Raw genomic sequence first — 27,181 nt, 5'->3', positions numbered from 1 at the left:
AGTGATGAGCTGTTATCTTTTTAATTAAAGCAACAATCTTTGTAATTTCTCATTTTGATTCTTGTTATGATGTTTTAAAGTAACTGGATTAACACGCATGTCATGTCCCCGTTTTAAATTTAGAAATCCAGATTTTCCACCTGAAGAGGTAACATCAGTAACAGGTCAAATTTGGACTTTGTGAGGGAGCAACCGGACGTTTGGCTGCAATGGCATTTTCTCTGTGTCAGGATCCATTTTAGCTTCAATAAAAATATTTAAAGGACTCAACAAAGAGACAAACGGAAAAAGACAAAAAGGTTAAATAAAAAAATTTAATCTGCATCTTTTGTGCAAAGTCACATTGAAACTGTGCAAAGCTTCAAAATAAACCGATCGACGGGAGGAAGAGCTCATCATCATCATCCTCACGGGGTAAAACTTTTTCCCAATGAAGAGCTTTAAATCCAGAGCTGACCCTCTGCTGATCTCTGCTGAGCAGCATTGATCAATTTATTGGTTGTTTATTGGCTCTGATACAGAGAGAAACTTCTTGAAGCCAGAGGATCATCTCCGGCTCTGCTGAAACGAACGTGTCTGTTTTCACTTGTTTGTTTGAAGCTGTTCTGCACCCACAGCTCTGAGCTGATCATTATTATTGATCTGTGATTTAAAGGTTTGACGTCGGCTGTAAAATTACTGAAATGCTGTATAAACTAGGATCTTTGAAAACATGAAGGAGCCTGAAATGTTCTAAAGTTTAAATTCTCCATTTTAAAAAACACTCGCCCCAGAGTAGCACCAACAGCTGTTCAGCAAGTCTGGCCAATCAGAGATGAGCTGATGCGCAACCGAGCCACAATAAGAGTCTCCCAGCTGAGTCTCAGATGTCTTCGGAGGAATCAGGGTTGGGTTCGGGCGAGCCTCTTCAGATGGGTCTCGGGTGTTCAGCAGAGTGACATGCGTTTGCGGTACTGCTCCACCAGAGGAACGAGGCAGCGTGGTGAGCCGGCCTGCAGCATGAATGGGTGCTCCAGCAGGTCGGCGGCGCTGCTCCTCTGCAGCGTGTCACGGGTCAACATGCAGCCCAGGAAGTCCTTCAACACGGGAGACACCTGGAGACAAACACAGTGACATCATCAACGACTGTCAGGATGAATGATTACATCATCATCAAATGCTACAACTAATCTGGGCCCACGACCCACAACCAGCATATTAGCATTTTAGTAACTGATGTTCAGAAAAAATCTGATTTTGTGTTTTCAGATTTAACTTACATGAGAACAAAGATGTGACAGATAAAATTTAGAAGGACCCTTATATGTATGTCTGTTGGTCCTCAAAGCATGTTCAGGTCTCGGGTCCTCACTCCATATAAAAATAAAACTAAGTGTGTGTGTGTGTCTGACCCGCTGGACGTTCTTGACACTTGGCACTGCTTCGTCTCGCAGCTTCTTCATTGCAGTGATGGGCGTGTCACTGAAATACGGTGGCTCTCCATCAACCATCTCCACCACCATGATTCCCAGAGACCAGATGTCCACCTGAAAACAGGAAATGGCCAGACCTCAAAGGCATGCTTTTAATTTGTGCGTGTGAATGGGTGGATGACTGAATGTAGTGTAAAGCGCTTTGGGGTCCATAGGGACTAAGTAAAGCGCTATACAAATACAGGCCATTTTTTTTTTACCATTTTAATTTGAAATAAGGCCTAGAAACGTAACTATTTGATGTTTTTCTTAGTTTTCATGTGAAACTGTGATTGGTTACTGAGAACTGTGAATATCAGTTACTGTAAATATAAATGTGATATTTGTTTAACCTTGTTCAAACTGAGGTTTGGACTTTTGTTTAACTCTAAGACTTATCCTAAGACTTGTCCAGCTTTTTTCCACCGGTTTAATCGACTCATTAAATTATTTGGCAGGAACATCCTTCATGTGCTGTCTTTACCTCGGTGCCATATGGCATTTTGGCGATCACCTCAGGAGCCATCCAGTATGGGGTCCCGACCAGAGACTTTCTCTTTGGGACTTCTTTGCTGATCTGAGCGCAGAAACCAAAGTCGGACAGTTTGATCTGCAGCAGGATCCAAGAAGGAATTTCATAGATTTACTAACAGAAAACTTCTGAGAATCCTTTTCCAGCTGTTTGTGTGACCGATACTCAGCAGTATTTCAGTCATATCTGACTGAGGCTTGATTAGTCACTGTTATCAGGATCTGAATACTTTATTAATCCCAGAGGAAATGATGTGGTCACAGTTTCTCCAAGACAGCAAGGACATAACTAACAAGTTAAAGGTCATGAAATAATGCAAAATATTGTATTACCAAATAGCTCTAATATACACAAAATTAAATATAGACAGAGTTCAAGTTAAGGTGTCCCTCATACTGGCGGTTATTTTCTCTGCAGAGGGTGTGCAGGTATTGGACTGTGTGCGGTGCTTTAGATGGAGGAGTTGTACAGAGATATCCACAGGCAGGAATGATTTCCTGTGTCGTTCAGTGGTGCATTATGGGTAAACTCAAGTCTCTCACTGAGGATGCTACTGTGACTGGCCAGTGCATTATGGAGTGGCTGGGAGGTGCTTTCCAGGACTGTCCTTTAAGTGGACATGAAACACCACATGTATAATGTACACCACTGAGCCCTGCTCTCATACATTGCCAAATGTAACTTTATCTGTGAAGCTGAATTTAAGGTATACATGTTTAACTTTAGAATGTGTTTAGCGCCATCTTCTGTCAGTACAGAATATGATGTCACTAGGTTGGTTGCAGCTAATAGACTCACATTAGTTTATGTTAGCTAACTAGTGACAGAACTGATAACTCAGAGGAAAATAAGGACACTGAAACTAAAAATCAGTCAGCAGCAGTTTTGTGCTGACGTCAGCTGATTGCACAGCGCGGTACACCTGTCTAGAAGAGGAAACGAGACGAGTGTCGGATTCCAGATTGTCCGTCTGGTAACTTAAACAGGTTCTCCTCCACCCTGTCCTTATTAATAAAGTGTTCTGCAACCTCTGACAACCAACAAGTGGATTTCCTATTTCATTGCAGCTAGCCAAACAACAAAGAACCGCTGACTGCTGATAACACAGAGAGTGAAAGTGGACAGTATATCATTGTTTTTACCATAAACTCATTGTTGAAGCCAGGGGCTGCACAAAAATAACCCTTAGACTCTGAACATGTTCCAAAAAATTTTAACTTCCAGCTTGAATCCAGCTTCACAGTTACATCAGGGACAGTTGACATCAGGGCTTCATGATTTAGACTGGCTTTTATAATATAATGTTTCATGGCCATTTTAACTTGGATAACACATTTTATTGGCCTTGCAGATCAGTTTATTGAGTTTGTTGGCATTTGAGTTTTGACTAACTAATAACATAAATAATCTGGAAAAAAGATGCCTGATCCTCGTTATCAGCAGAAGTTGTTTTCCTTACTGTAAAGTAGTACTGGCAGTCATACAAACTCTAATGGAAACGATTAGAAACCTCTTATCAATCAGACGAAGACAGACATATATTGGTACATGTCTATCTTTGAGATTATAAATGGTCTTTAATTATTTTAGTATTTTTTAGTATTTATAATTTATAAAATTTATAATATTTTAGAAATAAAAACTCACAAACACTCAGCTTTGCCTAACTGTAATGTCAAACTTTAAAAAGATAGAGATGGTCGTCATTAGGCATTTTTGGGTTTAGGGTACTCATTATGTGATAAACACAAGTTTGTGTGAATTCTCTGTATCTGTTGATAATCCAGGTTTAATTTTTAAGAAGTTCTGTAAATGTCAAAGATGTGTCACAAAGAAGAAGAAGGGTGTTACCTTCCCGTCCAGGGTGAGCAGGATGGAGTCGCTCTTGATGTCTCGGTGGATCACACCCTGAGAGTGCAGGTAAGACAGCGCCCGCAGGACCCCCTCACAGACTGTCGCTATCTGCTCCTCGTTCAACCTGAACCACGCAGAAACATCATCGTAAATGGCCTGTATTTGTATAGCGCTTTACTTAGTCCCTAAGGACCCCAAAGCGCTTTACACTACATTCAGTCATCCACACACTGGTGATGGCAAGCTACATTGTTGCCACAGCTGCCCTGGGGTGCACTGACAGAGGCGAGGCTGCCGGACACTGGCGCCACCAGGCCCTCTGACCACCACCAGTAGGTGGGAACGGGTGAAGTGTCTTGCCCAAGGACACAACGACCAAGACTGTCGAAGCCGGGGCTCGAACCAGCAACCTTATGATTACAAGACGAACTGCCAACTCTTGAGCCACGATCGCCCCATGAACACAGAGAACATCTCCCAGACGACACACCTGAGAGACTTCCAGCTCACCTGGTCTCACTGACGATGTGGGTTAGAGCGCCACCTTGCAGGTACTCCATGATGACCCACAGCTCATCCTCCACTAGAGCGCTACGGTACATTTCCACCACATTCTGGTGCCGGTAGTCCCTCATGATCACCACCTGAGACATATGAAATGAAGATCAGTCAAACTGCAAACAGGTAGATCTTCACCCACCTCACCACACCTGTACCTCATTAAAGAGCAGCTCTCGCCGTTGCTGCTTCCTGAGGTCCATCATCTTCACAGCCACCTGTCTCCCGCTGTACTTTTCCCGGGCGATGCAAACCACGCCTGTGGACCCCTCTCCAATCTTCACAAAGTTCTCCAAAGTCATCCTCGGGTCGCCAGGGTCCACCACCATCTGTAGTGCCTCCTTGAACTGCTCATGGGTCACCTTTGGAGGACCGCCATCGGACCCCGCCTGCTGGTTGGAGGCGACTGCGTGACCTGGGGAGCCGGTTGGGGGAGAGTGGGGCTGGGAGGGGCTGTCCTCAGTTGTTAAGTTTGGAGATTTGATAGGAGCATTAAAGGCAGAGGATGGGCGAGGCAGCCTCTGAAATACAGCTCTACCTGTGATGATGGGACTGCTGGTGCTGTTAGGAGGAGGCAGGAGGCGGGAGGAGGGTGAGGCCAGCTGATGGAGAAAAAGAAGAGACACTGAGTTAAAGCTTCAGGTGTTTCCCCTTTTTATGCTACTCTGTGCTAGCGGTTTCTTCCTGTTCAGGTCAGGCTATGCTAGCTATTTACATTTCTATAGTCTGTATTTATCCTAAGCTAATATATCTGCATTTTGTATCGAGCCATTTCCTATACTTGTTCTAATCAGATGTGTTGATGTTAGCTTGTGTAGCTTCACATGGTTTGGTCTGTCCTCAGCAGACTCATTCTAATGAATTTGTTAAAATGGTGGAAGTGATCCAAACACTGAGTTTCACCTGGAGGTCGTAGGACGAATGCGGTCTTCTTGAATTTTCTCTGGATGAGAACAGCAGGTCAGGCAGGTGACCCACAGCTGGTCTTAGCCTCACCTGGTGCCTATTGGTCTCCACAGTGTAGGAAGCTGTCCTATTTCTTAGTTCCGCCCCCTCACTGCGGGCGTACAGTCCACTTGGTTCACCTGTCCTCTGAGGTTTGTCTAGTTTAAGGGGTGTGGTTTCAGACGAGGAATCCACCTGGCAGGTAGACTTGGCTCTCTGCAGGGCCCCATTCAGTTTGGGGCTGCTGCTGTCGCTGCGCACCTGTCGTATCCGGTCCTGCCAGTAGGTAGAGCTCCCACCACTTTTCACACTGCCGCCGCGGTGACCTAGCTCCTCGTACTGGTACGACTCGTCCTCGGCCAGTTCTCCCAGCCGGCCCATCGATCGGGCACGTTTCCGTGCCGACGGACTGCTCCGGCGCAGAGAGTTGGAACTGCTGACCGACATACGAGTCAACTCAGAGATCACATGACTGATGTAGTCTCCATGGCCGATGAAGCTGCCACGAACGATGGTCTGCAGAAGAAACCAAAACAAATCAAAGTAACTCCAACGGCTCAGAGCACCACCACACTGCTGCACTACCCTTATAGACTTCCTCACAGGACCACACGTCCTCTCTTAGCAGCAAATCATCTGCTTTCCCTGATCCACAAAGACTCAGTGAAGCTCCTCCTGACCTCCTCCATCGACCCTCTCAGAGCAAACATCACATGTGCAGAGCTCTTCCTCAGCATGAATGCACACTGCTGCTTGTTCACCTATCGATTTAACCTTGGACACCTCGTTCCTGTGTCTTCATGGTATCATCGGCTTCATCCCTCTGTACTGCACATCACCATGTTCTCAGACCCGGTAGATTTGTTCTTCATTTTCATCATCCTCTCACCACCCACCGCCCTCTCCTAGACCTCCCCATACCTGCACAGGTGCGTCATTTGCCTGCCTTTGATTCCTCCTTTCTAATCCTCTGCACTTCCTGAGGTCCTCACTAACTGTCCATCTGTCCTTCTCTCTCTCATTTTCTACATTGATCAGCTCAGAGTCCTTCTTCCATTTTCTCGTCGCAGTGTCTTCAATCGTTAGCACATTTCTGCTCTTACTCACTCTGTCTTCCTTACATACAGCTCACTATAAGCCCATTCTTTTTTCTCTTTGCTGTACATCTGCCTACTTCCTTCATCTCTCTGACTGTCCCCCTTTTACTTTGCTAATATCTTCTTTTGAATACTTCTGTACTTCCTTATTCCATCACCTAGTCTCCTCATCCTCTTTCCTCAGTCCAGATACACAAACACCTTCTTGGTACTCTCACATCATCCGAAACTCTCTTGGTAGTAGGACAGGGAACTCATCCCTGAACTCTGAGCACTATACTACAGCTACTAGTACTGCTGCTGCTGCTGCCACTACTACTACTGCGACTACTAGTACAAATATTAATGATAATAATAAAAATGATAATAATAATAATAATGATAATAATAATAATAATACCATGACCCTTAAATCTGTAAGATATCTGAGGTGATCTCCAGAAGAAAAACAAATAAAAATTATTGTTTGGATACATAAAAAAGAATGATTTCAACCAAAATCATCTGCTGAAGCATTTTTCAACTTTTCATATCATTATTATTATTATTATTATTACTAGTAGCAGTAGTAGTATTTTTGGTTTGAAAATATGAAATGCCATTTAAAATCAATGTTTAATAATCAACTAAATAAATAGATGAGAAAGTGATGTTGTGAGCCTGCCCTTTAAGCCAACGGTCTCCAACCTGTTTTGAGCCACGGACCAGTTTATGCCTGACAATATTTTCACGGACCGGCCTTTAAGGTGTCGCGGATAAATACAACAAAATAAAACTAGTACCGGTACCGAAAAAAAGAAGATTTATTCATAACACACGTGAAAAGACCCAGGAAAACTGAGTTAACGATAAAAACGATGACAAAATAACGCTGAAAACCGATAAAAACCCTGAAAACCATACATTTCAGACCTGAGCCTCAACTCTCGCGGCCCGGTACCACACGACTCACGGACCGGTACCAGTCCGAGGCCCGGGGGTTGGGGACCACTGCTTTAAGCGATCGTGGTTCAAGAGTTGGGAGTTCGCCTTGTAATCGGAAGGTTGCCGGTTCGAGCCCCAGCTTGGACAGTCTCAGTCGTTGTGTCCTTGGGCAAGACACTTCACCCGTTTCCTACTGTTGGTGGTCAGAGTGCCTGGTGGCGCCAGTGTTCGGCAGCCTGTGTCAGTGCGCCCCAGGGTGGCTGTGACTGCAATGTAGCTTGCCATCACCAGTGTGTGAATGTGTGCGTGAATGGGTGGATGACAGGTTGTGTAAAGCGCTTTGGGGTCCTTAGGGACTAGAAAAGCGCTATACAAATACAGGCCATTTACCATTTAAACCTTTTAAAATGGGTGAGTACACAGTTGCTCACCTGTTTATGTATTGATGTTTTCATGTATGCATCAGCATCATTTTAACAAGAAGTTTTACCTACCAGAGAACAAAAACAATGACTGACGATGTCATGTTTACATTAGCTTTACTGGTTTACCAGGTGAGCTTAGCGTGAACTGCGGGTGATACAGGTATATAATACATGAGTACTCGCTGATGAACTACAGCTACAATATTAAAGAAGAAAAAACTCCAAGTACTCCAGAGTTTTGAGTTGGTACTAATCAAATTGAACTAAAGATTAAACACCTTGTTTCAGACTGCTGCTGCAGACAGAAGGAATGAGGAAGTTTATTCTGGGATTTAGAGTTTGTGTTTGTGGTGCAGCTGAAAGATTCAGATTCCTTTGTTTTAAATGCCGTCGGCTGTCAGCCATATGGCATATAGTCTCCTGCTCATCCCACTGAGCTAAACCGGTGCCCGAGGAAGTATTGATACAGTAAAGACGTTTTTACATGGTGATCCATGACGAGGAAGCAGAGTCACTGTGAAGGACCCGACTCTAGGAAAGTTCCTGAAGGTACTTCAGATTTGTTCTGATCTATGCAGAAAGCTGTGATTGTCGTTAATGTCGCTGTTCATCAATAAATCAGCTTCTTCATCAGCTTTCTGATGTTCAATGAGACGCACCGCTTGGACCAGCGCACGCAAATACGCAATCAATACATTCGACTGATCCGTCATCATGCTGGCGTTGGTACCTGATCATCAGACACAGGTCCATTACATTTACAGCAGCCTTGAGAGATTATTGAAATGATCCATCCCACCTTTTTGGGTCCTAGTTCAACATTGGTGATCCTGGAGGGGTCCACCAGGGGGCGTGGCCTCTTCAGCGTGTCAATGACGCTCTGCCACTGCGGCGGCAGCCCCACGTAGCATCCCGAGGTGACATCAAACGACGTGTGGACGCGGTGCTGGAAGTCCTGTGGCGCCGAGATCTCCAGCCTGTGCTTCTTCTTCCTGCGTTGGAACATCAGCACGGAGGCGTAGAGGCAGAGGCACAAGCCGGGTAGTGAGAGCTGAGGGAAACAACAACAACAATACTGGCAATCAGACGGCGACATGATGGACGTCTTGCAAACATTCACACTCAGGGAGTCAGAGCACTGACAGCACCTCTTCCTGCTCAGGTGAGTTACCTGAGCAGAGTCACATGACCTCACCCTCCCTCTCAGAAACCGACCAAACAGCCCAGGTGACAATCTCACCTGGCTGCATGAGTAAAAGGGCGCTGACCTGAAACTGACTCTGAGTCACTCTGCAGCTTCGATTTGCTGAAACTTTATTCAGAACAACAAAAACTGACATTTTCTGATGTGCTCATGGCACTGGCCACCAGCTCGGAGCTGTGATTATCGGCTCAACCTGTGTTTTTAAATGAGGCTTTGTTGTTCAGAATGAATCCAGTGCTCCTGTAACCGTTACTAAACACAGCATGCTTTTATTTTGGTGGGCAACTGTTCCAGGCTTAAATGTTCAGCACATGCTAGTAAGAAAAACCTGAACTAAAGCTTTACATTTACCATCCATCTGAACTTCACATTCAAAACAATTGCTTTTAAGTCTGCTCCCATGACTCTGTATACATTCACCAGCCACGGCACTGGGTTCATACGATCGTTATTAGTGCATATGCATCGTCAACCATCATGGTATTTAGGCATGATCAACACAACCTGCTGGCATTCACACTGAGCATCAGAATGATGAAGAAAGGTGACCTAAGTCACTTTGAATATAGCGTAGTTCTTTCAGAATCCACCAACCTGCTGGGATTTTCCCACCAACCATCTCTGAGTTTACAGAGAAGGTCTGGAACAGAGAAAACAGGTCACATAACCACTCGTTACAATCAAGGACTGCAGAATAGCATCTCTGAACCTTGAAGCAGATGGGCTACAGCAGCAGAAGACCACACCAGGTGCCTGTTGAGCTTGTAAATCTGAACCATGAATAGTCAAAGCAGCTCTGAAGGAAAAAGGAGCTCCAACCAGTTAAGTAGAAAGCTGTCTGTCAGTCTGCCCCAGGGCAGCTGTGGCTACAACCGTAGCTTGCCTCCACCAGTGTGTGAATGCGAGAGTAAATGAATAGTGGCATTGTAAAGCGCTATATAAGTCCAATCCATTATTATTATTATTATTATTAAAGTGGTTGGTTGACTGTAATTTATAATCTAAAAGTGAAAAAAAAAAGCCAGAGTTATAGCCTGGGAGGTTAGGGTTGTGCTTTTGTTTTACACGAAACTATGCTGTCTGTGTCATCAGAACGTTGGTGTTGATGTGACTCAGCTTTCAGGTTAATCCAACATTAATCTGGATTCTTGTGTCACTGCAATCTGATCCGTGGATTAGTTCCTGCATGCCAAGGTTATGATCATTAACTACAACCAAAACATGTTTCCTGTGAACCAAAATAGATGTTTTGACATCAGTCGCTGGCCAGCTGCCAGCTCTATGCTCATTAGGCAGTCATGTGTGTTTTGCCACATCACCTGGTGAGGCAGCAGAAACCATACCTGCACATTCAGACAGATGCAGTTTAATGTCCTTCTGTGCCTGAGACATAATCATCTTATAGAAAAGTCTCTGTATGTTTGTCCACTGGAACATTTTACAATCAAGTTACTGAATAAAAAAAAGATTTTATGGTTTTTAGTATTTAGTACTGGTTTTCAATCCCAAGCTCAAATTTACTGAACATAAAGATTTTACGAGAATTAAAAGCAGTCACACAAGCATCCTCCTGTAGCCCAGCTCGGAAAAGAAGGAAAATAGAAATCCTGTTTGGCGACATCATTATCATATCTTAAGACGATGTGATCTAATGTGAGAGTTTCAGAGTTTAGGTTGAAATATAAATGAAGGACGACCCGTTTCAACAAAACAAAACAAAATATGAAATGGTATTCGGCACTGAACGCCTAGCCAAAAGGACAATTTGTCAATATCAGGAAGTACTGATGAAGTACTGGGGAAGTACTGATGAAGTACTGGTGAAACTCAGATTCCCACTTGGCTCTGGTTCAGGTGTTTTTATTCCAAAACCTGATCTGATCTTCTGAGATGTTCATCCAGATGAATGACCTCTACAACTTGATAACTAAAAAGACTAATGAACGAATTAACTTAATGGATAGAAATTCCGGTGCAGTAAATTAATGGAGGTGAAGGTGGAGACTTTGGTGACTTCAGGATGTCTGTTCTGCTACAGGCTAACACCTCGAGCTCATTATGGGACAGTTTACATTTCAGTGTGAAGATGCTGGAATGAAAATCAGCATCTCCAACTCAGTGGCCACGGAAAAGGTGGAGTGCCCTCTGCGGGATGGGTGATGGATGTATGGATTGATGGATAGATGGGTGGACGGATTGGCTGGTGGGTGGTGTAATGATAGTTGCTATTGTTGAAGCTACCCACAGGGGGCACTCTGGAATCAATAAGATATACAGAATAGAAGAAGAAGTGATCGTTGTAGAAAGAATAATAAACAGCTAGCTGAAGCTAGCACCAGGAGCAATTCTTGATGTTTTATTCATAGAGGAATAAGAACATTACATGGTACCAGGAGACGGGTTAAGAATAAGAAGCAACGCAACAAGATGGATGCAATAAAACCGCCAAGTCCGTTGAAACTGACTGGAAACGTGGATGCAAGTTGGAGGACTTTCAAACAGCAGTTCAAACTGTATATTGCAGCTGTCGGAGTGGATCAACGGGCAGATGAAAGGAAAATAGCCATGCTGCTCACCAGAGGCGGAGCCAGACATTTGAAACACCCGGGGCTTAGCCCAAAGAGTAGTATGCATGTGGGATTTTTTTTTTTTTTTGGGGGGGGGGGGGGGGTGTAGAAATGACTGAAAGATTAATAGGCTCTGTTCAAAAAAGAATGACTTCATATAGGGAAAAATATATATCACATGTGCAGGACACCTTAAACTAGTTTTTTAATTAAGCAGCAAGGCAGAACAAGGTCAGGGCTGCATCAAGACACGAGGACTAAACCCCAATTCAACCAGACCCAGAACTGATCCAGAATTAAAACAGGACTACAACAGTTCAAAATCAGGACTACTGAGGACTTAACCAAGACAGAACCAGAATCAGAACTAGATGATAGCACTAAAAATCATCATAGACCTGCACAACACTTATTTTTTAATTCTACCAAAGTCCACTATTTAGATTGAGAAAAGTTTATATAATTATTTAGCCTTGTTGTGCAAACAAGCCTGCAGAACTTAATAAATACAGAATTTGAAAAATAACAAACCTAAAAAGAAACACTAGGTACGAGATACATGAGGACCTGTGATACGGTGATACTTTTGGTAAACAACCATTTGACTAACATGTGTGTCTCACCCGCTCTTGTTCATCTGTTCTGTCCTCGTTCTCCTCTCTCTCCCTCTTTGTGCTGACAATCATCAAATATACAGCTGAAACCAGATATTTACTCTTCAGATAAAAACACTTTTTTAATTGTAACATCAAATCAGACTAAATGTTTATTTTTTTAGATTGATAAATATAAAAACATATTTGTTAACTTTAAGAGTAAAGAGAGAAACTATCTGTATTTCTTAATTGCAAATGGCACCAAATTGTATTCAAACTTGAGCCACACTTATGGAGCTCCACAGTTCTTTTCCTGGTGTTTTGGTTGATGTCTCTTGATTTTCCCATGTCAAAGAAACAGGCTCTGTGTTTTGCCTTATATGCATCCACAGCTGTGCCACCAATTTACTCACATGGACTCTACTAACCTATCAGAAGCTTCTTCAGCTCAGAATGGAATCGTCTGGAGTTTTCTTATTAATTAACAATAAATTTAGTGTACATGTACTCCTAAATTTGATGAAAGTGATAAAAATAGCTCTGTCTCTCTTTATTCTGAAATTTAACTAATTCAAAATATATTTCAATATTTATCTAAAACAAAAATTTACTCTAAATTGATGTTGTACAGTAAAAATGTTTTATGTTTTCTCCCTAAAGTGTATGTAAATATCTGGTTACAAATGTGAATATCCTGCTGTGTACTGAAATCCCTCTTGTTTTGCATAGAAATATACTGAACAACATACAAAGCATAATATATAAAATAACATTTACCTGAGTTTTTTCTTTGAAAGAACCCTCTAATGTCCATTCTTATGTTTCAGTACATAACTGAAACCGATTTAGTCGGGGAGGGTAAGAACTGAAAATATGAAATAAACACACGTAAGCTAAGACTCTAAAAAAAAATAGCATTTGTTCGGCTTTTCATTTTGCCATTTGTTGATTCACTTGAAGAGCAAGTAACGTAATATTGGTCAAGTGATCAGTTTCATATCAATCTTTCGTGATGCACCGTCATATTTACATTATTTGTACGGTACGAATGATTTGCTTTGGTACCTGGTCAAACTTAAGCTCTCCTTAGTATGGCTGGCTCCGTCTCTCCAACAGCGCACTCACGGGGAGCAGCTCCCCCCGCCCCCTCGCTCAGTCGCTTAGTGCCTGAGCTTGGATCATACCAATATCAGGGGGGGATTCACGCACAGTCGTAAATTCCCACAGTGTGCACTATGTGCTTCGAATATTGTGTGTACTTTTTGTTTTATACAGTTGTCAGCCAGGCATCTAACTATGAAAAAATTACACTCCAAAATACCCCGGGCTTCTGACAAAACAACCCGGGCTTAAGCCCCGTAAGCCACCCCCACGCTCCGCCCCTGCTGCTCACCATCGCCGGCACAGAAGCAATAGAGGTCTTCAACACTTTTGTGTTTGCTCAGCCCGAGGACAAAGATAACTTTGATGAAGTCATGAAGAAATTTGACGAGCACTGTCTGTCAAAGAAAAATGAAACATACGAGAGATACGTCTTTCGCTCACGCTTACAGCATCAGGGTGAGTCATTTGATACTTTTCTCAAAGACCTCAAGATCAAAGCTCAGTCCTGCAATTTTGGTGATCTCAGAGACTCTATGATACGAGATCAAATAGTGCTTGGAACTAATGAGAAGAAGCTCCGAGAGAAACTGTTGAGAGAAACAGAACTAATGCTGGAAAGTGCTATAAAGATAAGTCAAGCCAGTGAGCTAGCACGACAACATGTACTGACGTTTAGAGAGCCTGTTCAAGGAGCAGCGCAACAAGAAAATGAGGCAGTGAATGCAGTGTCAATTAAAAGAAAGCCATGGAGTAAATTCAAAAACAACGACAACAGAAACAAAACGTGTGACAATGAAATGTTCACTTGCAAGAGATGTGGAGAGAAACACAGACCAAAACAATGTCCCGCATATGGAAAAAAATGTGCAAAATGTAAAGGACAAAACCATTATGCAAAAATGTGTCTCTCCAAAAACAAGGGACAAAAAATACACACTGTGCAGGAAGACACAGTGATGATCTAAGTGAAACATTTTTCATTAAGATGGTGTCACATGAAGAAGATGTCAATGCACAGTCTTCAAGACATAACACTGGCCAAAGTGTTAGTTCAGTCACAGATGATAAATGGACTGCTCCACTGTTAGTCAATGGGACATTGGTAACATTTAAAATTGACACAGGGGCCAAAGCTAACTTGATCAACGAGAAGGATTTCAAGGCACTGACTGAGAAGCCTAGAAGATTTACAGAGAAAGTCACACCGCTGAGGGCCTACAATAACCAGCCAATACAAACAAAAGGAGGATGCAGACTTAAAGTGACAGCTAAAGGCAAACAGCATAACATTTTGTTCACCATCGTGCCTGATGGACACGAGTCACTTTTAGGAGATAAAACATCTGAGGACTTGGGACTAGTAAAGAGGATCTATCAGATTAATACTGACACCATGAAAGAAGCCAAACAAGGGAAAAGAGTGGAACACCAAGGGCATGAAGGAAGTTCAGACATTATCAGTAAATTTCCTTCAGTCTTCAAAGGACATGGAACATTGCCTTACACCTACAAAATCCAGCTCAAGGATGATGCCGTGCCTGTGGTGCATGCCCCAAGGAGAGCGCCTGCTCCATTACGGACAAGTTTGAAAAAAGAGCTTGAAAGAATGACTCAAATGGGTGTCATTGAACGAGTGGAAGAGCCCACAGACTGCGTGAACTCTATCACTTGTGTCAAGAAAAAGAATACAGGTGCCTTAAGAGTCTGCCTTGATCCTAAAGATCTAAATGAAAATATTAAAAGAGAGCATTATCAGATCCCTAAGAGAGAGGAAATAATGAGTGAAATGGCAGGAGCTAAGTTTTTTAGCAAACTGGATGCATCACATGGATTTTGGCAGCTGAGGCTAGACCCAGAAAGCAGCAGGTACACTACCTTTAACACCCACTGCACCATGGCAAAAGGTAGGCACGGACTTATTTCATCTGGATGGCAAGGACTATGTTTTGGTGATTGACTACTATTCTAATTATCCAGAAGTGGCACAGCTTTCCAGTACATCAGCACAGTCAGTCATCACACACATGAAGGGCTTTTTTGCCAGACATGGAATTCCACAGTGTGTCATCAGTGACAATGGTCCACAATATGACTGTAGAGAATTTAGTGACTTTGCAAAACAATATGGATTTCAACATATCACCTCTAGTCCCTTGTATCCCCAAGTGAATGGACAGGCAGAAAAAGGAGTCCAAATAGTAAAGAGATTGTTCAAAAAAGCAAGAGACAGTAAGACCGACCCTTACCTGGCTCTGCTAAGCTACAGAGCTTCATCCCTGGAGTGTGGGGCATCACCTGCTGAGCTACTCATGCATCGCAAGCTCCGCACCACACTTCCACACATTTCCAAGGAAAATGACAATGCACATGACAACAAGCTGACCGACAAAAGGATGAAACTCAAGCACAGACAGAAAAGGAACTATGACAAAACTGCAAGGCGTCTGGAACCGCTTCAGGAAAGAGATGTTGTGAGGATTGCAGGTCCAGATTTCTGGGACAAAAAAGCAACAGTTCTCAGCGAAGTAGGGCCCAGATCGTTTGCTGTTCAGACAGAGAATGGACAAGTGTTAAGAAGAAACCGGAGAAGTCTGTTAAAGACACAGGATGTTAAACATCAGGACACAGAGACTGGAACTGAACAACGAGGTGCTAACCCTGTTGAGCACCACAGTGAGCCTCCTTCACCTTCCCCAATGTCTGAGATACTGAGAAGGTCTACCAGACCTAAGAAACCTACAGAGAGGCTCATAGAACAAGTGTGAACTGTTGTGGTAAAGAATTGTTAAAAAATACTAATAATAATAAATCACAGGTAAATAACGGATAATAATTCATTTAGAATAGTAATTGTTCACACTTAATTGAGACCTGCTGAGTTATGTGTTATTGACTGTTCAAGTTGTCAAAGGTGAAGAGTTCTAATGTGCTTGAGGGCTGTATGGGATTCATTTGGTTCATTCTGGAAGATGTAAGGTATACATTTGGATTTATTTTGTTTGACTTGTGCTACAACTTTTGGTTATAAAAAAAAAAAAGAACACTACTGAATGTAGTTTGTTGCACAATTTATAACATGTTGAATGTTAGACAAGAATGTTCAGATGTTACAGAGTAACAGTTCTCTTTGTAATTGTGCTTATTATAACACTGTTTGGAAAGGGGATGTAATGATAGTTGCTATTGTTGAAGCTACCCACAGGGGGCGCTCTGGAATCAATAAGATATACAGAATAGAAGAAGAAGTGATCGTTGTAGAAAGAATAATAAACAGCTAGCTGAAGCTAGCACCAGGAGCAATTCTTGATGTTTTATTCATAGAGGAATAAGAACATTACAGGTGGATAGATGGGTGGGTGGTGAATGGATGGATGGGTAGGTGGCTGGGTGGATGGATAGATGGATTGGTCGGTGGGTGGATAGGTGGATGGGTGGAATGGGTGGATTGGTTGGTGGGTGGATGGATGGGTGGATGAATGGATGGATGATGATGGATGGGTGGATGGATTGGTGGGTGGTGAATGGATGGATTGGTGGGTGGGTGGATGGATGGATGGATGGATTGGTTGATGGGTGGATGATGATGGATGAATGGAGCATGAAAACTGTTAAAAACGAAAATAAAATTAAACAATCCGGTTGTTCAGTGATGACGCGACGAATCCTACTTCCGGGTCTAAAGTAGTCTGCGTTTAATATGGCTTTTGTGTTGTTAACATGATTAATGTTATGTATTTTCTTCTATTTGATCTCAAAAAGCTCCTACAACAGTCAGTGATCACTGTTGACCTCCCTCGGCTTTTATTACCACTAATCGTTTATTTAAGCTCAGTTTTTAAAACCTTAGGATGTAACTACAGCCCAGCCCATGCAGCAGTATATGAATGACTAACCTCGTATTGTGGATGGATTATCTCAGTTTTTCTCCTGGCTGAAGTTTGGTCCTTTTACAGCATCCTGCCATGCGATTACATTTGTTCCTGACCACCGAGAACACTCACGTTAACTTTTATCGAGTGGAAAAAAAGTTAGCTTGTTTATATTATGCTAACATAGCTGTGTCGCTAGCGGTCACGTAGCACACCATTATACACCAGCTAGCCCAACTTCAGTAACCCTACAAACGTCACTGCTGTTTAGTTTTCTGTCTTCATTTATGTTGGAAGTGATAGCAGAGCTGTACGTTTTAATTTGTTTCCAAAACCCCGCAGTCAGGACATGCTATATTGTATTTAGATAGAAGCTAGCGAGCTAACTCCCTGCTAACTTCTAACTCCGTTAAATGTCATAAATTCCGTTTTCATGGATGCCTGGATGTTAAACTCAATTGTTACACCTGGTAGAGCAGAACGCTGATCATTTTATTACAGATGAAAGACTTTAGACAGTTTTTCAACTCTCAGTAATGCCATAGTGATCGTTTGATATATGGACCTGCAGCGGAGTTTAGACCCAGACACGGCTAGTGACGTCAGACTGAACAACCGGATAAGAATTTAAATGAAATGAGCTGTGGGAAGTGAAATTCAACAGTGACCTTGGTTACAGCGGAGCATGGGCACGTATTAAACCTCTCACAGTGATGACGGCCAGCTGAAAGTCAGAGCAGCAGCAGTTTTATTAACTTTGTTTATTTTTGGTAGTTCTGTTTTCCTGGTTAGTGTGTGTTTATTGTAGATTTGGTTCTTAGACTGTTGTGGTTTTAAGTTTTTTAAATTTTACTTGTAATTCTATTTATGTGTCATGGATGTAAACGCCCAACTGGGGACAAGGATTCATACTCAGTGTTTAACCGTGTTAAATTGCATCATCATTATTAAACAACAGCAATAATAATACACTCTGCTGCTATAAAAATTATTTTATGTCACGTTTGTTTTCATTGATGCATTCTTTTGCATTTGTGTTAATAAAGTTTGAATTGAAGAATAAGCAGGGTGTGTGTGCAGCCTTCATCATACCTGGATGAACAACTGAAACGTGTCACCAGTTTCATCTTCATCACACATCACACCAGTGAGGACCGAGCACAGTGTCCCCAAATGGTCTGAAAGCAAAGCGCTACACACACACACACACACACACACACACACACACACACACACACACCTGTCTCACCTGTGTGTGAGTTGGTGTCTCTCCACCTCAGGTAAAACCGGGTCTGGTCTGCTGCTGATCAGATGACTCCACCTAAGCCTAAAGGGAACAAGAGAGATGATGAGGCACAGAGCCTGCTCCTCTTCTTCATCAAATATCATCATCATGGGGTGACCGTGGCTCAGGGGGTTGGGAAGCGTATCTGTAACCGGAAGGTCGCCGGTTCGATCCCCGGGCTCTCTGTCCTGGTTGTTGTGTCCTTGGGCAAGACACTTTACCCTGCTGCCTACTGGTGTTGGCCAGAGGGGCCGATGGCGTGATATGGCAGCCTCGCTTCTGTCAGTCTGCCCCAGGGCAGCTGTGGCTACAACCGTAGTTTGCCTCCACCAGTGTATGAATGTGAGAGTGAATGAATAGTGGCATTGTAAAGTGCTTTGGGTGCCTTGAAAAGCGCTATATAAATCCAATCCATTATCATTTATTCTCCTCCTCTGACTGACCGGATGAGATTGCTCCACATCCTCCTCCGCACCCTCTCAGCAAACAGGAGGAGGAGGAGCTGTTAATCAGCTTTCACCTTCCAGCTGTTTATGTTTCAGGCAAGGGGTGGAGCCAATGGTTGACCCAGTACATACACAGACAGGCCTTACCAACCTGTACAGGTGGCTTAGTAGAGTATTTAAAAGTATAATGGGAGGGAGATCCTTCAGTTTTCAGGCCCCTGTTCTGTGGAACCAGCTTCCAGTTTGGATACAGGAGACAGACACTATCTCTACTTTTAAGATTAGGCTTCAAACTTTCCTTTTTGCTAAAGCATATAGTTAGGGCTGGACCAGGTGACCCTGAATCCTCCCTTAGTTATCCTGCAATAGGTGTAGGCTGCGGGGGGATTTCCATGATGCACTGGATGTTTCTTCTTAACTCACTATGTGTTTTCTTTCTGGAAGCTTTCATCCTGCGCTTGATGAAAGGGTTCAAAACAATCGATGTAATCCCATTCATAAAATGTAAATACCTCTCCGTGAATATTAACATTTTGATTTCTGCACCACCCCGAACAGCTGCTGCTTTTCCATGCGCGCGTTTAAAAAATCCTGGTGTCTTATGGGTAAAATCAGCTTCAGCTTTCAGCGGCATCTCTTCTTCCTTCACGAGTTTACCTCCAGTGAGAGTCAGCTGACTGTTTCCTGCTAAACTTTGGCCTCTTAAACTGTCCAGGATGTTTGAGCAGTTACCGTTTTACTGTTTCTGGGAATCCCCGTGACCTTTGAACCCTGTGATATTCTCTGTGTGCACACCTCAACGTGATTTGGAGGAAAACTCTTTTTTGCAGATGTGTGAACGAAGCTTTTGTTGGTGCTGGTCTGATTCCAGGTGTTTTTAGCAGCTGTGTTTTCAGGGTGTGGCTGGCTCGCTGACATACCTGAGGAAACTGTCTCTACATGACCAGACAGTTCCGCCACGGCTCCTCGTCTGACTGGAACTGCACTCATCCCCATGCACAGGCAGGCTTACCAGAGACAGTGCCCCCCAGTGGCTGCAGGAACAATGACAGATCACAGCAAGAAGTCAGGTGACCCAGTTACACATAGCCATGTAGGCATGTTCGAGCACAACTTTAATGCTACCGACTTCTTTAAAAAGTATAATTTGTATATGTTAATGTTCACAACTCATTTATGAAATTAAAATAAATAAAAATAAAAACAAACTAAAGAAAAATTATTAAAATGTTAAATTAAAAGTTTTACACATTTAAGAAAACATTTCAAATAAACTAAAACAATGAAATAAAATTTCTTTAAAACTTAAAAACTATAATTAAAAAAAACAAACAAATCATAAAAAGCGAAATTAAACTACACCGAAAATACAATAAAAATAATGTTATGTATATAAAATTGAATATAAAGAAAATAAAAAATTAATAAAAACAAAAATATAAAATTAACAGAAAAACCTTAATGAAAATAAAATGTAGCATACAAATTTATAAAAACAGTAATACAAAATTAAATATAAAACAAAGGCAAAATAAAGAAGATTAAATCTAAAGAGCACCATAAAAATGATAAGCTCAAACAAAACGATATAAACCTTTACCATTTGGAATGAAGGAAAGTTAAACTGCACCGACTATTGTACTGTGCAGAAGTCGACATGCCCCTCATTTCTTCATATTTTGCTTTTTTGGCTTCCTTGACGTTTTAGTGCTCATGAGCAAGAATCCTGCAGCCTTCTGAGTCTTTCAAAGTTTTTCTTTGGACTTTGGCTGCTTTTTCACTCATCTTCAGTCCTTGTACCTGACCATTTTCACAGAGTCTGCAGCCATCTGTGACACGGTGGAGGCTCTGTCATAGTTTCAGCTGCAGTTCAGTCAGTGGTGTTGGAGATCTTTGATAAACTGATGATCCATCATGCAGGAAAATCTGGAAACATCTGACTGACAGCAGTTTCCTGTTTCAGCATGGGAGTGATCAGAGCCGGACCTCACCATAACTGAAGCAGTGTGAGATCATTCTGACCGAGAACAAAAGGCAGAAACTTTCAAAGAAGAAGCCTGAGGAACTCTTCCTGAAGATCCTCACCAAGCTGACACGGAGCTGCAGGATGAAACGGCTCACAGCATAGATTCACTTTCAGGGTCATTAAAAACGTGAAACTCAGTTTCCACCTTATGAGCTGTATTTTTGCACTTGTTTCAATACTTTATAACCATCACTGCTCCCAACAAACACGGTAAGCTGCAGTGTTTCCAGTTTCTGTAAAGAGTCTGTTGCTGGTTTTGAACACTTTTTGGACATCTTTAAAAAATATCCTACTCAGCTTTTTTTAATAACTGTCATTATTTTCTTGTATTTTATTTTAGATTCTTTACTTTTATGTGGTCAGCATTGTGGCCTCACAGCAGCTTCATCCCACAGTCCAAACACATGCTGTTAGTGGGGTTAGGTTAACTGGTGACTCTAGATTGCCCACAGGCTTGAGTGGTTGTGTGTCTCCAAGTGTAAAAGCCTGGATATGGCAAAGTCTGCAGTGAAAGCAGGAGGAAAACACTGAGACATCAGTCTACGACACATCTCCACTGATTCACACCCACTCACCTCTGAAGCTCCTCAGCAACAACAGAGAGCAACCAAACACTATAGCTGTTAGCATGGTTGCCTCACAATATGAAGGTCCAGGTTCAAACCCCTCTGGCTTCTTGGTTAACTGATGGTTCTTCATTGGCCGTGTGTGTTAATGTGTTTTTTTAAGTCAGAGTCGGAAGTGTACCATCAGGGACACACGCAGGTGTTCCCAGGTCAGTTACACTTCCACACCGAACCACCATTCATGAAGATCAGTTTACCCCACCAGACACACACACACACAGTCAGGTGTGAGGCCAAACTTTAAACAGAATTTTTTTCTTTGCTACAACCAAACTCCATTCAAATATTGTCTGATTTAACATGTGTGTTCTGAGTCTTTAAAGCTGCATAAGGACTGAATAAAGACAAACCAGCAGACTGAGCCTCTGCAGAACCCCGAGTAACGTGAAGGTTGTTCTTAGGTAAAAGTTTTAGAGTGGAACCCTTTCAACCTGAACTGTCTCTGCAGAGTTATTCTTTCTGCAGGTTTCTTTGCAAGGTTCTATACAGAACACTTTTATATGAACGCAGGATCACTCAGAACCACAGGGGTTATAGTACCATTAGGAACCTTTGCGAGGGTTCTCCTCCTGTTTCTGTCTCATAAGAGTTCTACTAAGAACCTAAACCTGGATCATTTACAGAAATGGAATATTTATACATAATCAGACTGGTGATACCAACATGTTATTCACAGTTAAGGTAAAGGTCCTCATGCAAGCTTAAGAACCGGGTTCTGTAAAGAACTGTAGAACTTTAAAGCCACAGTGCTGGTATTTGACAGACGCCGTTATCTAGAAAGAGACAATGCGGCCTGTAGATAATCAGTTAATTTAACTCAAAACACACACATGCTCACCTGGCTGCGAAGTCCAGGTGAGTCGGTTCCTGCTGTTGTTCTCCTCCTTGGACTGACTCTCTCTCTCTGCTGCTCCTCTTCTTTCTCCTCCTACCCTGTCTTCCTCCCTCCCCCACCTCGCTCGTCCTTGTCTCAGCTGGTTTCAGGTGGAGGGGGAGGAGTTTGAGTCTTTCATATTCGAAGAAGCTTTATTGACACGAAACACAGCAGCAAAGTGAAAACATATCAGTTGATGTGTGAATAAAAGCAGAGCGCACAGATGAACACTGAGGTCATCCGACCGTCTCTGACTGCACAGGTGATCATGTGACTTCTTTTGGAAGAGAACCATCAAAAGTGGCTTTGAGACAGCAACGAGTCCATGAAAGCAGCAGAGGAGACAAAGGGGAGGCAAGGTCTGTGTCAGCATGCAGGCTGCAGCACGCATCGCCGTGCCCTGAGGCGGGGGAGGACGTGACTCAAACCGCCACACTCTGTTCACTCTGAACTCTGCTTCTCACACTTACACCGCTAAAGGAACCAGTTTGGGGTCCAGTAAAGCCAGTTCACTGTGCTTTTAACAAGATTTAATTCACACTGTGTGCCAACTACACCAGGGTTCGCCTTCTTAGTTCAACTCAGTCACATGACACCAAAATCACCTAGTGTACCTGCTGATTTGTTTTACAATAGTCTAATATTTTATTCTTTGTTAAACTAAGGTGAAGGGTGAGGGTCAAAGGTTAAAAACACCTGAGATCAATATATTCACAGTAGCATAACTTTTATTTTCCAAGGTTCAAAGAAATTCAAACTTCTGCAATCATCACGTCACGAAACGGTAGAAGCTCTTTTCACCGCATGCTCTTCGAAAATCTTTCTCTGACATGAAAGTTTGTGGAAGAAGACTCAGATGTGGGCGTCTCGTCTCCACTGGTCCGGTATGCGATCGCAGTTAACCCGGATTAACCAGAGAATGTGCTCCAGAAGGACACAGCGCCCTCTGATGGTCAAGGTTGATTTTGATTTCCATCGTTTTTGATAATGGAGCACAAACATGAGGCAGACAGTGGAAAATGACATAAAAAGCCTCTTTATTAAGTTAGAAATAAAATAGCAGGTAGATGGGTGGGCGGGAGGAGGAGTTAAAGTTTCAGCAGTAAAGAGCGGACAGCTCCCCCTTCAGCTCCGACAGGAGCGGCTGCCAGCATTCAGCAACAAATGGAAAAGCCTCCTCCACATTCGGGTGTATATATCACTGTAGTAAGCAGACAGCTGTACTTAAACTTCAGCTCAGGATTAAGATGAATCAAGCTTTAATCAACCTGTGTGAGCACCTGGCCTCATCTCCTCTGAAACGCTCCACCATCCAGCCTTCAGCGTCCTTCGAAAGCTTCATCCTGCTCTTAGTCAGTAAGGGATGGACACTTTCAGCCATGCCCACCATATCCACCTCGAAGGTACAGACAGGTGAGATGGTAGCACACTCACAAGCCCAGCAACGGAGGTGGGTTCTTTGCTGAGAAGACAGTTGTGTGTACCAGCTGTGGGGGTGCAGTCGGCTCCAGGAGACCCAGACTGACGGAGTCTTGAGCTGCACTACCCTGATCTCCTGCTGGAGCTCCAGGTCCACCAAAGATGACCAGTTCACTGGGAACACCGAGTTGGACACATGCAGGCCTCTGCAGGAGCAGTTAGGCCTCAGGTGTGCAACCCCGCCCCCCTGCCCTACTTGTCTGGTTAAATACCTGTGACAGCAGGTAAGAATGTTTGGCTGTGGCGCTGCATGCACCACCCTGCAGGAGTGCAGCTGCAACACAAGCTGCAGCAGGCTGACGGCTTTGTGCTTGATCGACAGCTCACAGGAAGCACACTCTGCCAGCTCCTGTCACACATACACGTCCACGCACACGATGCTGCCAGGATGCTGAGAATTTAATTACATCAGAGGACTGAACAGGAAGTGACTCACAGTGAACGGGTGATCAGGCAGAGTGGTTTAGACAGTGGTGCAGCCGTCCAGAAACAGGAAGCAGCTGATCAGAGACTGGAGGCACTCGAGTCCCAGGGGGTGGAGCAACTGTCCACCTGAAGCAGGCAAAGCAAAAAATAAACAAAGTCAAGGTTAAGCTGGGTTTAGACTGGGTCCCATAATCTGAAGGCTCGTTTGTGTCCCCACAGAGGTCCCCGGCCCCAGATTCAGGTGTGTTTGTATGTGCAAGCTCACCTTGAGGTGAATTGCAGAATGGCAGATATAGACAAAATACTTTTAATCTGGCTATCTTCAGGTTTTACATGCTTACACATACACACGCAGTTACTGTCCTTCCATTTACAAAGGCAGCGGCCTCACGGTGTGATTATTTTACGTGTAGTTGTTTTTTTCATGTGTAATAATATTCAACATTGCTATCAATACATTTTTCAAAAAATGCCTTTCTGTGCAAAATGGGCTTAAAAATATAAACAACTGTAGGATACTGTTCGTCCGTGATTTGAAGAGCCCAGTGCGTGATACCGATGCAGGGAAAACCAATTCTGCAGGAGAGACCTACCTTGGCACTTGTGCAGGTTAAACCAAAGGGAAGATATGCTCAGTAGCGATTTATGATACGGGCAACACGGTTGCCCGGGGCAGCTTCTTGGTGGGGGGTGGCATCACGGGCATCGGGAAAAAAATGCTCGTACTCATGCTGACCCGATGTTATGCCAGCGCATTTTGGGAATGGCATAGGCACCGATCGGTTTTCTATCGCCCATTTACTGGGTTTAAGGCGCCCTCCATTTCTAAGGTGCGCCTGCTGCTTGCAGCACAGGGAGGAGAGGGCAAGGCGGCGGGGATTCTCTGGCTGGCTGGAGCAGCATCTAATAACCAACTCGCAAAATAAAGAATAAAAAAATGAAAACAAACCAACAAACACGAAAACACCAGACATTATGATCAATGTTCCCTCTAATTTTTCACATGTCTGAGCGAACATACAAACTCCCTGAGTGATCCCTTGGACGGTCCAAGGGCGTAGATTTGGTTTTGGCATTGGTGGGGACCGAACCCTGCCCTGTTTCTTTTTCTATTCCTTTTTGTCTTTGCTTCTTGATAACAAAAGGAGAAATATACTTGCCTACATATGCTATTCTACATGCTTTTAAACCATTTAAAATTACAATTCATAGTTTTACATGTGAATTATATAATGTTAAATTACTATTAAACAAATGACTGACTAAGTATTTTAGGCTTTAGTTTACTTCAGCCATAATCCAAATAAATCAGGTATCATACAAAAATAAAAAAATAGCTTCAAATACAGTCATGACAATAAAAGAATATGACTTTAAGTACTTAACAACATTACTTCAGTTGTACTACACCAACATCTCTTATATGCATTAGCACTAAGGGAACACTGAATGACCTGGTGGTTTTTGTCCATAAAACTACTCATCTAAGATTACCACAAAGTAAAAGATCTCTCAGCAAAATTACGCAACATTTTAGGCACACTACACTATTGCCCCTATCAAATCAGTGAGCTGGGATCTTTTTATTCTAAACATGAACTACTGTTACAGCAACAGACATGGACACAACAACTCAATGTCCACTATGTGAGGGAGCCACACACATGCCTTCTCATCTCGTTAACTGAGATAAACTGCTGGCATATTTGTTTTACATCTATACTGTCCAGTCTCTCCTGGTGGACCATAGCCATGTTTTTAGTCTTCTGAGAGCACTGAAGCTTCTTTCAGCCTCAGTACATGTATTTTATCCTCAGATTAAAATTATTATTGTGTGCTTGATGTGCCTCACCTTTGGTCCTGGCTCTTCCCCTCTGACTGCACAAGGACATATTGCTACCTGATAAAATAACACATTGATTCATGCCATATAAAAAGTGAGACATGTCAATTCAGATTCTTTGTCAAATATACACTAACGAAACAATTTACATCAGCAGCCTAACAACTGTCATGATAATAAATACTAGTTAACTCATTCACTGCCAATGGCTGGCAGTGAATGAGTTAAACCCATTGACTCATTCACTGCAATTGATGGCTATAGACGTCAATGGCAGTGAATGAGTTAATCAATAGCACCAAATCATCAGTCAATCACCTGTGACCTCGCCTCTTCACCTCTGTCTGAGCTACAACATGGCAGAGCTGCCTCTGTCACCTGATAAATAACAGTGAGACATTCCACATACATGCAGTCACACATGTGCTTCAAATACAGCAATGAACCAACAAGTCATCATCCAATTTCACCTGTGATCTTGTGTCACCATTACTCTCTGAGCTTTGTGTTGGTTCTTCTGTCACCTGATAAATAGGACATACATGGCAATAAGAATAAAATGTGGAGCTGCTTCAGTGTTTCTGTCACTTTGTGCAGATCTTGACTCATCAGTAATGTTTGTAGGGTGAGTGCATTTTTAAAACAATTTGTGCAAAATGCACTACAAGGTGGAATATTTGCAAAATCAGGACTATTCATGACTATGACATATGAATACGTCAGTACCATTAGTGTACAAAAGGCCAGCCAATTAGGATGTAATTATTGTGTCACCAACATTTTAACGTTAGACATATAATTTTAACAAGCTCCGTAAACTAATATCCTGGCTTGCTCGAGGCTGCCGTTTTCTCTGACAGTTTCAATCAAAATTAGAAATGCTACTGTGGGAGACTGAGATAACTAATAGTGCTGCCTGTTGTGCAGTTAGTTTCCAAAACACGTTATTCATGGTTACATACAATTTTAGACTGATGTGGGCCAAAGCCTAGCATAGCCTGTAACGTTATTGTGACGGACACATTTTATGAGTTAATTTGGCTTTAAGTG

At 42.8% G+C, this 27,181-nt stretch overlaps 1 protein-coding gene across 3 annotated transcripts; it reads right to left on the bottom strand.

Moving 5' to 3' along the window:
* Positions 1-300: 300 nt before the first annotated feature.
* pak6b (p21 protein (Cdc42/Rac)-activated kinase 6b) lies at positions 301-22,675 on the bottom strand. Of its 3 annotated transcripts, none has more exons than XM_076874234.1 (11): positions 22,340-22,675; positions 19,778-19,891; positions 18,376-18,453; positions 8,586-8,837; positions 5,299-5,856; positions 4,554-4,997; positions 4,348-4,481; positions 3,835-3,961; positions 1,936-2,061; positions 1,392-1,526; positions 301-1,094 (listed from the first exon to the last, which is right to left on the bottom strand). In XM_076874234.1, exons 4-11 carry the CDS (start codon positions 8,790-8,792, stop codon positions 927-929), a joined length of 1,899 nt encoding a protein of 632 aa, XP_076730349.1. In that variant the 5' UTR covers positions 8,793-8,837; positions 18,376-18,453; positions 19,778-19,891; positions 22,340-22,675; the 3' UTR covers positions 301-926. The 3 variants fall into 3 exon arrangements, with proteins under 3 accessions (XP_076730349.1, XP_004572895.1, XP_076730350.1); XM_004572838.5 differs by having other exon boundaries at positions 22,348-22,675; XM_076874235.1 differs by lacking the exons at positions 18,376-18,453; positions 19,778-19,891; positions 22,340-22,675 and adding an exon at positions 9,585-11,606.
* Positions 22,676-27,181: the final 4,506 nt, after the last annotated feature.

Source organism: Maylandia zebra, linkage group LG15, assembly GCF_041146795.1.
Source record: "Maylandia zebra isolate NMK-2024a linkage group LG15, Mzebra_GT3a, whole genome shotgun sequence".
Taxonomy (NCBI): domain Eukaryota; kingdom Metazoa; phylum Chordata; class Actinopteri; order Cichliformes; family Cichlidae; genus Maylandia; species Maylandia zebra.
Note: the sequence above shows the minus strand (reverse complement) of the source record. Positions and strands in the feature narration are given on the sequence as shown.